Consider the following 17,012-nt stretch of genomic DNA (forward strand, 5'->3'; position numbering starts at 1 on the left):
GTACTGATGTACACAACATGTCCACTACTGATGTACACAACATGTCCACCACTGATGTACACAACATGTCCACCACTGATGTACACAACATGTCCACCACTGATGTACACAACATGTCCACCACTGATGTACACAACATGTCCACCACTGATGTACACAACATGTCCACCACTGATGTACACAACATGTCCACTACTGATGTACACAACATGTCCACTACTGATGTACACAACATGTCCACTACTGATGTACACAACATGTCCAGTACTGATGTACTCATTTATAACCAAGTCTAACTGGAGCAAGTATAGTATCTTGTCCAATGATACAATATGGTGTCTGACATTTCAATCACCAGCCAACTGTATCGCCTTCAAGTAGAGTTAAAACAAGGAAAGCTGAAGAACAACAGGAGACAGAATTGGAAGGTTTTGTTTTATTGTGTCCGGTATGTACCGGTGGAGTGTGGGGTTCTACAACTATCCAAGTATTAACAAAAGCAGTGCATCAGATCTCCTATATAAAACCAGCCTTTATAAGCAACAGATACAATCATTACGGGTATGAACAAAGGACCTAGGACCTAATATGTCTGAATCTTTTTATAATTCTGCATTAAATCTAGCTCCAATTTTGAAAAATATTATTTATCTTTTGTGTTTTACTGTCATATTGTACATGGCTTAAACATGAATATTCTGTTAATAACTTTCCTATACTTATATACAGTGCATAAAATTATAGATTACATGAAAGTTTTTAAAGTGAAAACATGTTTCTGATGACATAAATTTAGTAAAATTTATATTTTCTACATATTTTCATGAGAATAAAGAGAAATATGAACAATTTTCTTTAAAATTATTAGAGCATTCATCAACATTTAATTATCTTTTACTGTATATAAATCTGGACTAAAAATTGTAGAGTTGAGCCTATATTCAACACTAAGAACTCTTACGGCAAGCACCTTGCATAAAAATGCAGCAAATAGCAAAGAGCTGACTAGTCATATAGACACACAGACTGATGGACAGACACAAACCAGCTGTAGTTAACCTGACCATTAGACAAGAATGACCAACAGTGGTGAGAGACTGACCGTCAGTGTGCCCTGAGACGGCTGTTAGTGAAAAATAGTATATTGTGCTGATGTGATAGTAACTATATGTACCATTATATTATTGCTGTAGATGTAACAGACCTATCTAGGTCCATATATCTGTAAAAATCAGGGACATTTATAGACAGAAACCAACAGATACATTAATGTATAGCTGGATTAACGAGGACAAGAAGGTATTTATTTAAATATTCACAAAACACCTAGATTATACATGATATAGGATTCAATACAAGGGGAATAATTTAAGAAATAATAAAAAAGTTTCTATATAAAAACACAAAAATGTAATACTCCAACAACCAACAGAAAGTATTGCTAAAACACATGTCAAGGATGTGATGGGTTATCTTACAGGAATAGCCCCCCCAATACGGAATTACCTCCCTTGTTCATAAGTGTCTCTTCACTAAAGGATTGTTTCCCTTGTTGAATATTTTCCACTTTAATCCCAAGGATTGCCTTTCCTGATAAAGGGTTGTATTCCTGATTAAATAAAAGGTTGTCTACTTTGATCAGGGATTGCCTCCCCTGATAGGTTGACTAAACAGCAGCTAAAATTGTACACACCCTCACTCTCTTGTAATTAAATCTATCTCTCCCACAAACACACACATTATTTTTCTTGTTTTATCTCAGCCCTCTCTCACACACAAAATAGCAATTGTAGTTACCTCGTTACAATATTTTTTTAAACAAATTACTCCATTGATCAACTAAAAGTTGGCAGGGCACATCTCACAATAGCAGCAGCTTGGGAAGTATTGTTTAACTAAAGAGAAGCCTGCTCCAGATAGTCTGGAAATCTGACAAGTATTGAGCATCATGAAGCATTTCCATACATTTAATACAAACATTTAGATTCCACTAAGCTAATTATTCCTTTATCACAAGATTCTATCATTATCTGAACCAGTACAAAGAGCAAAAATTATAAATATGACAAAGTAATTAAAAATCTCCTATCATTTATCTTCTAACCTGTGGAGTCATATATAAAATCTACTTCTAAATGGCCAACACTTCTACAGTGTTGACCAGAACATACTCCTGGACACTTGCAGCCAGAAATTACCAGGTCTGAAACCCATCGTGCTGAAAAAAACAGGGAATGTCTTGTTAGGAATCAGAATGAGGATTTCTGTGCCTTGTCCTGGTATCTGTGTAGGGATAGCTCAGTCAACCACAGTTTTTTTTAATTCAAGGTAGTCCATAATTACCAGGATGTATCAATTCCAGGACAAATACCCATGATGGGTGATGATGAGTTTTGAAGATTTCATCATTTGAGTATCAGAGTAAAAGGTTGTCTCCCTTTGGGTAATATCTCAATTCAAAGGCACCTGCCATGGTGTCCCAGCTTATGACATCTCAGTCTAGGGGCTACACTGGACTAGGGCTGTGTACAGGCCATTGGGATGGCCCAACTAGGGGGTGTGCTGACCAGTGGGACAGAATGTCCCATCCCAAAGGGCTGTACAGACCACTAGGACATCCCAGTCTAGGGACTGTACAGACCACTAGAACATCCCAGTCTAGGGTCTGTACAGAACACTAGGACATCCCAGTCTAGGGACTGTACAGAACACTGGGACATCCCAGTCTAGGGACTGTACAGAACACTTGGACAACCCAGTCTAGGGACAGTACAGACCACTAGGACATCCCAGTCTAGGGACTCTACAGAACACTGGGACATCCCAGTCTAGGGACTGTACAGACCACTGGGACAACCCAGTCTAGGGAATGTACAGAACACTGGGACATCCCAGTCTAGGGACTGTACAGAACACTGGGACATCCTAGTCTAGGGACTGTACAGACCACTGGGACATCCCAGTCTAGGGACTGTACAGACCACTAGGACATCCCACTAGGGACTGTGCAGAACACTGGGACATGCCAGTCTAAGGACTGTACAGACCACTAGGACATCCCAGTCTAGGGACTGTACAGACCACTAGGACATCCCAGTCTGGGGACTGTACAGACCACTAGGACATCCCAGTCTATAGACTGTACTGACCACTAGGACATCCCAGTCTAAAGACTGTACAGAACACCAATGGTGGTATTGATCACAGTATGTCCCATCCAACGGGCTGAACAGACTTCTGCGACAGGACACATCACCCCAGCAGCTGTACACAGGAACATAATACCTAGAGATACACAAAGCCCTGTCCTTGGTTTGAGGGACACAGACTTTAACTGAGGACTAATAAAGACCTGCCAACTTATGGAGCAATCCCTCCAAATGGCACTAGGGTACTCTCCTTCTTCTAATGGGAAAGTTGTACATAATTAAAATAGTTGTCTAAGTCATTAGTCACACGATTCTCTCAACTGTAATGGCTGGTTACCATCCCATTCTATCAATTTCTATGGAAGTCTAAGATGAAGATTTGTCATCTCCTAACCGCTTCTTCCTCACTACAAAATAGAAAACATTGAATTAGAAAAGAAAGCAAACAAAATCATTCCATCTAACAACTACTGAAATGGGATACCTCCTCACAAAGTATTCCATCTTACAGTTACAGAAATGGGATACCTCTCCTCACAAAGTAATCCATCTTACAGTTATATATAGAAATGGGATACCTCTCCTCAGAAAGTAATCCATCTTACAGTTACAGAAATGGGATACCTCTCCTCACAAAGTATTCAATATTACAGTTATATATAGAAATGGGATACCTCTCCTCACAAAGTAATCCATCTTACAGTTATATATAGAAATGGGATACCTTCCTCAGAACACTCCATATAACTATGATAATTCTTTTTCAGATAGTTATGAATGATTGGAGATACATTTCACATTTTCTAATAAGTGTCTACAGAGTTACATGTTAATGTAAGACGAATATTCAACTTATTATTTTCACCATTTTCAATGTTTTTGTTTGACTTGTTTCACTACTTACATTCATCATTGTTGTTTTGAATTTTGTCGTGGACGCGGACTCTGGGCTCGGGGAATTCGAAATGGATACCAAACTTAAGTAGGGATGTGTTGGCTTCAATCATCTTTAACACTTTCATCTCTACTTTGTTTCCTAGTGCCTCAGGTTTCTGAGTAAGACAAAAACTTGATGTCATTGACTGTTGTGTACTTTTCTATGCATTATTTATCTAATATCTGTTTCAACTTTTAATCTGGCTTGTGAACCTCAGATCTTGACCCAGTTAGCAAACATCAGGTTCTAAAGTGTTTGATCTCTAACCTTGATAGTAAACCTCAGGTCTTGAAGTAATTTACCTTTAACCTGGTTTAGCAAACCTTAATTCTTGAAGTGTTTGTTCTCTAACTTGGTTATAAAACCTCAGTTCCTCAAGTACCTGACCTCTAGCCTAGTTAGCAAACCTCAGTTCTTAAAAGCATATGACCTCTTTCCTGGTTAGCAAACCCTCAGGTCTTTAAGTATTCAATCTCTAGCCTGGTTAGAAAACTTCAGTTCTTAAAAGTGATTGACCTCTTACCTGGTTAGCAAACCTCAGTTCCTGAAGTGTCTGGTTTTCATTGATAGCCTTAAGGATCTCCACCAAACAATCCCCACCTATGAAGTTGGACTCAAGACTTAGCACCTTGAGTGTCTTGTTGGCCCTTAGAGCATCTGGAACAACCTACAACAGATACATCGTAATAATAAATAGAGTGTGTTTGTTGAGGACCAACTTAATATTCTCTCTAAAGTAAATCTTGATAGAAGAAGATATCTTCATCAATCTAATTACTTCATTTATATCCAACAATAAGGTCTAGTAAATAGGCCAATCTATATCTATTCTATTGTCTTGTAATAAGCCCACCCTGACTTCGAGTCAAAGAAAATGCGTTGCTCTCCTGGGGATGGGAAAAGCCCACTCCTGCCTTGGAGTCAGAGTTAATGTGTTACCCCCTTAGGGTTCTGTGAAAACCCACCCCTGACTTGGAGTCAAGGTTATGTGTTGCCCCCTGGGGTTCTGTGATAAGCCCACCTGACTTGGAGTTTAAAGTAATGTGTTGCCCCCGCAGGTTCTATGATAAGCCCACCCCTCACTTGGAGTCTAAGGTAATGTGTTGCCTCTGCAGGTTCTGTGATAAGCCCATCCCTGACTTGAAATCAGAAGTGAAGTGTTGCCCCTGGGGTTCTGTGATAAGCCCATCCCTGACTTTAAATCAGAAGTCATGTGTTGCTCCTGGGGTTCTGTGATAAGCACACCCCTGACTTGAAATCAGAGGTCACGCATTGGTCCCTGGGGTTCTGTGATAAGCCCACTCCTGACTTGGAGTCTAAGGTAATGTGTTGCCCCCTGGGGTTCTGTGATAGGCCCACCCCTGACTTGGAGTCTAAGGTAATGTGTTGCCCCCTGGGGTTCTGTGATAAGCCCACCCCTGACTTGGTTTTATGGATGACACCTTTGTGGACAAGACAAAAAGACTAGTTTGATCCTTTAAAGCACATCAAACAAATATCGAGGTCGCATAACCATATGTTGTAATGGCTTTGTAATTGGACGTCATTCCCTGTAATCTTCTAGAAGAGCACATCAGCCGATGATTGGTCAGTTTTTAGCCAATGATCATCAGATTGTGGTGTATTCAAATTGCCCTACATACGTAGTCCCTCCCAATGTAAACAATTTCTGTTATTGTTATTTTTTTTATCGCTATTTCTTGAGAAGTACTGGATTGATTTTTCTCAAATTTCATGTGTAGGTTCCCCTTGGTCCGTATATGTGCCCATTTGATTTGGGTAGGGCAAGGGACCAAGGGGGACCTACATTTGAAACTTAAGAAAGATCCATCAAATATTTCTCAAAAAATAGCAAAACAAACCTGCATTGTCAAAATCCAAGATGGCCACCATCCGACATTTTGTTTTTTTCTGGTCAAACCTGAAATGGGTGAAACTTGGGACCAAAGGAAACCTACATATAAAATTTGAGAAATTATATGCTGTAGTTCTCAAGACATAGCAATAAAAACTTTACTTAACAAAATCAAAGATGGCTGCCTGTTGGCCATTATGTTTTTCTGATTAGTCCCAAAATTGACTTGGTACAACTAGGGACAAACAGGAAAACTACACAGGAAGTTTGAGAGATATCCATTCAGTGCTTCTTAAGGAATAGTGATAACAAACTTGTAAAGTTGCATCTGATGATGGTTGGCTAATAAAACCTGATTAATTTTGTGTGAATCTTAAACTTTTCCAGAAACTTTTATCATACTAATTTTGTATCAGTATCAGGAACTAACTTACAGAAGCCACTCTGTCAGTCATTGCTACGTTTGCCATCTCCAGTGTCTCTAGACAGGTATTGCTTTTAAGTCCCTCTATAACCTCAATCTGTCGCTCATATGAAATGTTCTGAAATTGAAAATGTCAGAAGCATGTTAGTTCTGCAGTGCTATGTTTACATGCACAGACTGATAAACAAGGAGCACACTAAACGAGACATTAAACATTCAAATAAAAATACATCGATCTAAACTCAATAATAGAGACTTGCCTTAATGTTATTGAGGTTGAGTGACTTCAGTTTAGCGTCATTGGCTTGGATCTTTTTTATACTTTCCTCCACATCAGTAGGGTTTGGAGGTTCTGCAGGCACCAGCTTCAGTACCTGTGCTTTGGCCGTTCCTGTCAGGGGATATAACTCATTAATAAATTGTCATCTGGGAATACAGTCTACCAACATCAGGGGACATAACTCATCAAAAACCCTTCATCTGGGAATATAGACTACCCACATCAAGGGGCATAACTCATTAGTAAGCCCTCATAAGGAATAAAGTGTACCAACATCATGAGGAATATAATCTATCAACATAATAAAGAATATAGACTACAAACATCTGGGGACATAACTCATTAGTAAGCCCTCATGAGGAATATAGTCTACCAACATCAGGGGACATAACTCATTCGTATGCCCTCATGAGGAATATAGTCTACCAACATCATGTGGAATATAGTCTACCAACATCAGGGGACATAACTCATTAGTAAGCCCTCATGAGGAATATAGACTACCAACATCAGGGGACATAACTCATTAATAAGCCCTCATGAAGAATATAGACTACCAACATCATGAGGAATATAGTCTACCAACATCAGGGGACATAACTCATTAGTAAGCCCTCATGAGGAATATAGTCTACCAACATCAGGGGACATAACTCATTAGTAAGCCCTCATGAGGAATATAGACTACCAACATCAGGGGACATAACTCATTAGTAAGCCCTCATGAGGAATATAGACTACCAACATCAGGGGACATAACTCATTAGTAAGCCATCATAATATAGTCCAGTCAACATGCACAAACCACAAACAAATATATGTATATATACATCATGCAGGGACATAACTCAGACACAGCCCTCATGAGGAATATAGACTACCAACATCAGGGGACATAATTCATTAGTAAGCCCTCATGAGGAATATAAACTACCAACATTTGGGGACATAACTCATTAGTAAGCCCTCATGAGGAATATAAACTACCAACATCAGGGGACATAACTCATTAGTAAGCCCTCATGAGGAATATAGTCTACCAACATCATGAGGAATATAGGTTTCCAACATCAGGGGACATAGCTCATTACCAATACATTAGAAGTCCAGTCAACATGCACAAACCACAAACAAATATATGTATATATATAAGTAAACAATGCAGTGGGTTGTGACCTGTATAAATAAACCTTGCATCTTTTGTGAAAATTTGAATCAGTCCTGATTTTCTATAAAAGTTGTACAAGATTTGACAATAAAATCCCTGTCCTAAGTATTTATCTATAAAATACCTTCATACAGATGGTATAAAATACCTGTCCTAATAATCATATACAAATCTTTATTGATGAAATCTAACAGGATTGGTGTGTTGTTGGTAGTAGGAATTAGGTCTATCAGTACAAATGATCAATAACCATATTTCTGAATTACAAGTTATTATATCTTACACACTGTACAAATTAACATGCTAGATGTATTTATAAACAGGACATGTTAATGTCCCAGCATTCCAAAAAAATGACCATTTCAGGTATGATTACACTGTGTGTAGACGTAGGGCAAAATTAATACTGAAAATATTAATAATCTTTTATAAAATACCTGTCCTAAGTATTTATCTTCTATAAAATCCCTGTCCTAAGTATTTATCATCTTCTATAAAATCCCTGTCCTAAGTATTTATCATCTTCTATAGAATCCCTGTCCTAAATATTTATTATCTTTTATACAATACCTGTCCTAAGTATTTATTTAAAATACATATTCATTATCTATAAAATACCTGTCCTACATAGTATTTAAAATCCCTGTCCATCTTCTATAAAATCCCTGTCCGAAGTATTTATCTTCTTTAAAATCCCTGTCCTACATATTCATCATCTATAAAATCCCTGTCCTAAGTATTTATCTTCTATAAAATCCCTGTCCTAAGTATTTATCATCTTCTATAGAATCCCTGTCCTAAGTATTTATCTTCTATAAAATCCCTGTCCTAAGTATTTATCTTCTATAAAATCCCTGTCCTACATATTCATCATCTATAAAATACCTGTCCTACATATTCATCATCTATAAAATCCCTGTCCTAAGTATTTATCTTCTATAAAATCCCTTCTATAAAATCCCTGTCCTACATATTCATCATCTATAAAATCCCTGTCCTAATATTCATCTTCTATAAAATCCCTGTCCTTAGTTTATCATCTTCTATAAAATACCTGTCCTAAGTATTTATCATCTTCTATAGAATCCCTGTCCTAAGTATTTATCATCTTTTATACATTACCTGTCCTAAGTATTTATCATCTTCTATAAAATCCCTGTCCTAAGTATTTATCATCTTCTATAAAATACCTGTCCTACATATTTATCATCTATACAATCCCTGTCCTAAGTATTTATCAATTTTACACATTATCATATATTGCTGCTTTTGTTATCTGTCTTGCCAAATATTAAAACACCAATATAAATTCTTTGAAAGTTTTTTTTTGTACATCATCCACTTTATGTGACAAAAGAAAATGGTCTTAAAAGTATAATGAAGCATACATTTAGTAAATGAGACTAAGAGAGTCTCCTAACAAATACAGTTTACCAATTCCAAGAAGAATTTACAATAAATGTGCAACATATTATATTTGCATTGAATCTGAAAAATTCTACTTTCTCTGGATTTTACAGAAACTGTTACATGACAACTTCCAAGTTACATTATATATACACAACATATTTCCATAACATCTACAAATTTAGTATTTACATATAAGTAAGAACCAATATATCTAATAATTGTAATTTCTTATCTTAGATAATAACCTGAAAGAAGTTGCACAAAATTTTCCAACCCAAACCATAACACACAAAATCTCAATCCACAGAACAAACAGCATGCTGAGGATAAATACAGTGGATATCAGTTTCCATCACCCCAGTAAAATTTGGCGTTAGATGGAATGAAAACAAGTTTAAGATTCTGTTTATCATAGATCTAAACTGGAGCTTATGTAAATTTGTGTATATTTGAGTAAAAAAAAATAAAAAAGAAACATTACTAGCTATGTCTTATTTCATAAAGTACATTAATATCCCTGAATCATGCTGTTCAGGTGTTAACATATAAGACTTAATTCTATCATCAGTACTGTAAATCACATATATAAAATAACTAATTAGAAATGATGACCAGGCATACAATATTCCTTCCACTGTCAGCTGATGTGTAAGACGGTTTCCCTGTATGCAAAGCAAAGCAACATGCACATCATGCAAACCAAGATGAGAAGACAAAATAATATCACACAATATTAGTATATTTATGCACTATTTGTTAGTGTTGTCAGGGTTTTCCATAAGAGCTGGTTGCCGGCCATAAGAGCCAGTTGCCGGCCAATTTGACCGGCTACTTTGATCATTTGGCCGCCTACACCAATCCAGTTCCATAATAATGTCCCATACACGACTACACATACACGGCAGGCCAGCCTCCTACTTTCACTACACAGCCTACTACTAACAAAATTATGGAAAACCCTGGTTGTAATACAAGACATACAAGTCTATACAAACTTAGAATTAGATTCTGTATAACCAAATAATGAGTTAAACTATATCCTACAGAAAAGAACCACACCCATCAATGAATGAAGATTTTAGTAACTTTGATTATTGTATTCAATATATCATGCAGAGAGACAGAGAGTTAGAAATGCTAGACAGGCTGAGAACATATGCACTGACTGGATTGCTGTCCATTATCAAAATCTGATGCAGCTTGTCCAAGTATATATGTACTCAAAAATAAGTGATCTTAGTACATGTGTACCAGTAAAGCAAGTAAGTGATCTACGTTAAGTACCGGAGAATCCATGAGAAAAGAGATCTACGAAAGCCTGGGATTGCAGTGAGTAGAAGGAGATATATATTACTTACCAGGGTCTGAGAGGTACAAATACAAAACATTGGTAATTCAAACAACAACACACAACAATGTGATTATCACACACTTACAACATACACAACATGGATGTTTTGGTCTATGTGAAAAGTTCATGTGACGGTTATTGATCTGTAGTCAAAATAAAAATTTTAAATAAAATTTTAGTTTTTGTAGGATACAATGCCATATCAAATCTAGATTTTCTCCGTAAATTTCCAGATTGAATATATTTATTCAAATTTTAAAATCTTGTCATTGATGCCAATTGGGAAAATGCTATGTCCTCAAGGAATTTTACAAATTTTGATGAGTTATACATTGAACTATATACACATGTATCCACAAACTTGTAGCAATGATTGTTGAATCTGCTGTGCTGTGGGCCACTATGGGATATATATACACCAAAGCACTGGTTGACAACAAGGTTACAAGTGATTGTGAGGCCAACCTCTGAAAAAACACCTGTTTCACGTGCATCTTTTTACAATGTCTCTAATCTCTGTAGTGTATAAAAAAACACACAACAAACAGGTATTTTTTTCAATCTGACCTTTTTGGTACATATATCGGTCTCCTTACCTGTAGGTGCTGCCAAGACAATTAACATGCTGTTACACACAAACAAATCCAAGGCCATATTAAACACAATAATAATCATGGCAACCTCTTTGAACTGCTGTTACCCGTGACCTATGACCTGATTTTCCGTGACCTATGACCTGGTGTTACTCCAGACCAGTAACATGCTGTCACCCATGACCTGTGGTGAACCCCTGACCTACGTCCTATTATTACTCATGACCTGTGCTTACCTCTGGCCTACTGCTGCAACCTTGTTCTAATCTGTGACATAGTTTTACCCAAATCTGACCCATTTTGTTCCTTGTGACCTTTGAATTAGATATTACTCCAAAGACCTTGTGTTGCTCCTTTGAGTTGTTAACATCTCCGTGACTAATGGCAACATTTCTGTAATTCTCGCTGAGGTTACCACAAATGTGTCGTTTTAACTCTGTATTTCATACACAGTTAGTATCTGTGAAAATCCTCTGTGTTATCCAATATGACACCCCGTGACTTGGTGTTACCCACTGTGACACAAGTGATTATGTGACTTGGTGTTTGCCATGGTGACACTCAGTGACCTTGTGTTACTCCTGTGAAACCCTTTGGCTTTGAAGCTTAACCTTTAACCATAAAATATTCCCTATTGATACTGCCATTTAACCTTGGAAGAGCATGCAGAACACTTGTTAGTGAAGAACCACACTTCCAGACACAGTCCAGGCACATGCCTTGTAAGAGAAAACACTGGCTAATTTGGAGGTTTAGAAGACTGTCTTTCAGTAGATTTTTTCTGACAAACTTTATTTTGTAGAGTAAAACCATACAATAGTTGCTTAGAAAGTTAACATAACATACCACAGTGGTGTTAAAGCTAAAGATACATGCTACAATTCACATCATTACTATACCTGTGATTTGTGTAAGGATTACCTCCCTTGGGAGTTAATTTTGAAAATCTGCTCACACTTGATAATCCTAAATTACCAAGGAGCTGTTCATTATACTTTAACAATGTTCATTTCCTGTCACTGATCATAAAACTGTATGACACAAAGTTCTCGGAACTTTTCGGTCAGATTTGTGATGTATCCATCAAAAGATTTTTTTGAAACATTTGTGAAACACATCTAATGTACATCTTACATTACTGTAAAACATACCCCTGTATCTGATTTCCAACTGAAAACTTCCCTTTATTTATTTGTCAAATGCCCAATGGTAGTATATGTATTTACCAGTAAAGCCGCCGGTGTGTGATATGTCCTCACTCTCTAAGGATGCGTAGTATTGTGTCTGATTCAGCATGCCATGAAATCCCAACACAGCTACAACAAAAAGAAATATCATCAAATACTGTCTACAGTGACCAACTGTATATAGTGATAACCTGTCTACAGTGACCAACTGTATATAGTGATAACCTGTCTACAGTGACCAACTGTATATAGTGATAACCTGTCTATAAAGATATTTCTGTGGTGGTTGCCAGTCTACTGCCACAACCTGTATATAGTGATAACCTGTCTATAGTGATATTTCTGTGGTGGTTACCCGTATACAGTGACCAACTGTATATAGTGATAACCTGTCTATAGTGATATTTCTGTGGTTGTTACCCGTCTACAGTGACCAACTGTATATAGTGATAACCTGTCTATTGTGATATTTCTGTGGTAATTACCTGTCTACAGTGACCAACTGTATATAGTGATAACCTGTCTACAGTGACCAACTGTATATAGTGATAACCTGTCTACAGTGATTATAACCTGTCTACAGTGATTATAACCTGTCTACATCATTTACCAGCAAGGTCTACAAGCTCCTCCTCTGATGCCCCGGCTAAGATATCGTCCCACTCAGTCTGTATTGCCTCGTCCTCATGTACCTCCACCTTAGGCTCCTCTTTCGGTTTATAGATCTTCCCTGTAATAAATAGATCAGGTTATAGAGAGCAATAGATCTGTATATACACACCTAGATATACAGTATCACACCTGTATCACACCTAGTATCACACCTAGATATACAGTATCACACCTAGATATACAGTATCAAACCTTGATATACAGTATCACACCTAGATATAGAGTATCACACCTAGATATACAGTATCACACCTAGATATACAGTATCATACTGACCATATCACACCTAGATATACAGTATCATACTGACCATATCACACCTAGATATACAGTATCACACCTAGATATACAATATCACACCTAGATATACAGTATCACACCTAGATATACAGTATCACACCTAGATATACAGTATCATACTGACCATATCACACCTAGATATACAGTATCATACTGACCATATCACACCTAGATATACAGTATCACACCTAGATATACAGTATCATACTGACCATATCACACCTAGATATACAGTATCATACTGACCATATCACATCTAGATATACATACTGACCATATCACACCTAGATATACATACTGACCATATCACATCTTAAATACATACTGACCATATCACACCTAGATATACATACTGACCCTATCACACCTAGATATACATACTGACCCTATCACACCTAGATATACATACTGACCATATCACACCTAGATATACATACTGACCCTATCACACCTAGATATACATACTGACCATATCACACCTAGATATACATACTGACCATATCACACCTAGATATACATACTGACCCTATCACACCTAGATATACATACTGACCCTATCACCCCTTGATATACATACTGACTCTATCACCCCTAGATATACATACTGACCCTATCACCCCTAGATATACATACTGACCCTATCACACCTAGATATACATACTGACCATATCACACCTAGATATACATACTGACCATATCACACCTAGATATACATACTGACCATATCACACCTAGATATACATACTGACCATATCACATCTAGATATACATACTGACCATATCACACCTAGATATACATACTGACCATATCACACCTAGATATACATACTGACCATATCACATCTAGATATACATACTGACCCTATCACACCTAGATATACATACTGACCATATCACACCTAGATATACATACTGACCATATCACACCTAAATATACATACTGACCCTATCACACCTAGATATACATACTGACCATATCACATCTAGATATACATACTGACCATATCACGTCTAGATATACATACTGACCATATCACACCTAGATATACAGTATCATACTGACCATATCACACCTAGATATACATACTGACCATATCACATCTAGATATACATACTGACCATATCACACCTAGATATACATACTGACCCTATCACACCTAGATATACATACTGACCATATCACACCTAGATATACATACTGACCATATCACATCTAGATATACATACTGACCATATCACACCTAGATATACATACTGACCCTATCACACCTAGATATACATACTGACCCTATCACACCTTTATATACAGTATAACAATAAAACCACCCTATCACTGTATCTACTACTATAAGTAAAAGTGTTTGTATCCGTGGTTTTTTGCAGAAAAAGTCACCTTGGATGATGAGTGATTTCCATCAATGGAAAATAAAAATTAAAACATTGTAAATATTGCAACAGATCTAACCATCATACACTTTGAAGATCTATTCAAGCTTAACCTACTGCTGGAAACTACTTCATGGCCAGCACTGAAGAAAAACATTTTCCAGTGAATGTCACTTCCCTTAAATACCAAAGGAAAATACACATAATAACAAATAACAACTGCTATTGTCTCATCTTACAATTTGTCCTGACTCACAAAAAAAAAAAAAAAAAAATGGAAATTTGTCCTTTTAAACCTCTTCACAGGGATAGATATTGTACAAGTGAAAAATATGTACATATCTTATAGAATTCTGGAAAATATACTGTCTGACCAGAGAATACCTTGTGGACTACAGTCTGAGGTGAGGTTATGTGATTATCTCCCTTTCCTGAACTCACTAACCTCTTGTCTCCTTGACATAGGGTTTCACTTGTTCCCAGTCCTTCTCCTCCTTGGCTTTCTTTTCCAGGAAGGCCAGCAGCTTCTCCCGTTTATATGGACCAGTGGGGTCCTTTGTTGTCTGCGGTTTCATGCGCTGACTTGGTGGTAGAAACGAGTTCTGAAATTAACACAAGCTTTGTAAGTGAGGTTCTGTTGGTACTATCACAAATACAAAAATCTTCTGAAAGGCTGTGACAGCACGCATAAAACTTGTTAAATTTTCCTGGTACTGGATGTTAACCAACTCTGATTTCATGATACTGTATCTTTATATCAGATGTCACCATTAAACTCCTGAGTCTCCTGACATATTGTATAACTGTCCTGTATCTTTACATCAGAAGCCACCATTAAACTCCTGAGTCTCCTGACATATTGTATAACTGTCCTGTATACTTACATCAGAAGCCACCATTAAACTCCTGAGTCTCCTGACATATTGTATAACTGTCCTGTATACTTACATCAGAAGCCACCATTAAACTCCTGAGTCTCCTGACATATTGTATAACTGTACTGTATACTTACATCAGAAGCCACCATTAAACTGCTCAGTCTCCTGACATTTTGTATAACTGTCCTGTATACACTGTACTTACATCAGGGTCGAAGTCGCCATTAAGCTCCTCAATCTCCTCCGTTGTCAGTTGTGAGAGGAGTTTGTCAATGTCATCGAGGTCAAAATCTTCCACTTCTTTCGTGGCTTTGAGGTGCACACTATCCAGCGCCATCTTCTACAACATCAACAAAAGCTGTTGGAGAACCTTGATACTCAAATATGAACACATGAGAACTATCCAACAGTGCCTAAACACATACACAAAGTCACCTGTTTGGATCCCCAGCAATATCAATATCATTTCTAAATACTTTGAAAAAACTTTAACGAAAAATAACTTTAAATTATACATAAAACAAAAAAAAAAAAAAAAAAAAAAAAACAAGAGACAGAAAAACAATCCTACAATTTCACTCTGTTGAATCACAAAACAGCCCCTGGATGCCTTACTCTCTTACAGACAGGGTTACTCTAAGATAGGTTCTCCTTGTAATGGCCAGTAACTACCACAATAAATAGCATGCAGCAGTCTTCTATTCAAATCAATGTTTATAAAGTTTCCTGCACAAGGACGAAATGTTGACGACACAAGACGGTTAGAAAGCTCAGCTTTCTGAGAATCACAAATTACATCTCATGTGTGTACTGTAACATACTACATGTGTAACATATTCTACCCCCTACCTGTGTGTACTGTAACATACTACATGTGTAACATATTCTACCCCCTACCTGTGTGTACTGTAACATACTACATGTTTAACATATTCTACCCCCTACCTGTGTGTACTGTAACATACTACATGTGTTACATATTCTACCACCTACCTGTGTGTACTGTAACATTCTACATGTGTAACATATTCTACCCCCTACCTGTGTGTACTGTAACATACTACACGTGTTACATATTCTACCCCTACATGTGTGTGCTATAACATTCTACATGTGTAACATATTCTACTCCCTACCTGTGTGTACTGTAACATACTACACATGTTACATATTCTACCCCTACATGTGTGTGCTATAACATACTACATGTAACATATTCTACCCCCTACCTGTGTGTACTGTAACATACTACATGTGTAACATATTCTACCCTCTACCTGTGTGTACTGTAACATATTCTACCCCCTACCTGTGTGTACTGTAACATACTACATGTGTAACATATTCTACCCCCTACCTGTGTGTACTATAACATACTACATGTAACATATTCTACCCCCTACCTGTGTGTACTGTACCATA

At 37.1% G+C, this 17,012-nt stretch overlaps 1 protein-coding gene across 2 annotated transcripts in view; it reads right to left on the reverse strand.

Moving 5' to 3' along the window:
• Positions 1 to 421: 421 nt before the first annotated feature.
• Positions 422 to 17,012, reverse strand: part of LOC132554875 (tropomodulin-1-like) — a 29,761-nt gene continuing 13,170 nt past the window's right edge. For both annotated transcript variants that reach the window (XM_060219201.1, XM_060219199.1), the window contains exons 2-10: positions 15,796 to 15,930; positions 15,158 to 15,314; positions 12,965 to 13,084; positions 12,394 to 12,483; positions 6,626 to 6,756; positions 6,376 to 6,483; positions 4,610 to 4,753; positions 4,054 to 4,201; positions 422 to 3,556 (exon numbers count right to left, since the gene is read on the reverse strand). In XM_060219201.1, coding sequence (XP_060075184.1) covers positions 3,516 to 3,556; positions 4,054 to 4,201; positions 4,610 to 4,753; positions 6,376 to 6,483; positions 6,626 to 6,756; positions 12,394 to 12,483; positions 12,965 to 13,084; positions 15,158 to 15,314; positions 15,796 to 15,927 — 1,071 coding nt within the window. In that variant the 5' untranslated portion in view covers positions 15,928 to 15,930 and the 3' untranslated portion in view covers positions 422 to 3,515. The remainder of the gene's footprint in view (positions 3,557 to 4,053; positions 4,202 to 4,609; positions 4,754 to 6,375; positions 6,484 to 6,625; positions 6,757 to 12,393; positions 12,484 to 12,964; positions 13,085 to 15,157; positions 15,315 to 15,795; positions 15,931 to 17,012) is intronic.

The sequence above is a fragment of the Ylistrum balloti genome, unplaced genomic scaffold (assembly GCF_031769215.1).
Source record: "Ylistrum balloti isolate Yb309-2 unplaced genomic scaffold, AGI_CSIRO_Ybal_v1 Utg370448, whole genome shotgun sequence".
In the NCBI taxonomy this organism is placed as follows: Eukaryota; Metazoa; Mollusca; class Bivalvia; order Pectinida; family Pectinidae; genus Ylistrum; species Ylistrum balloti.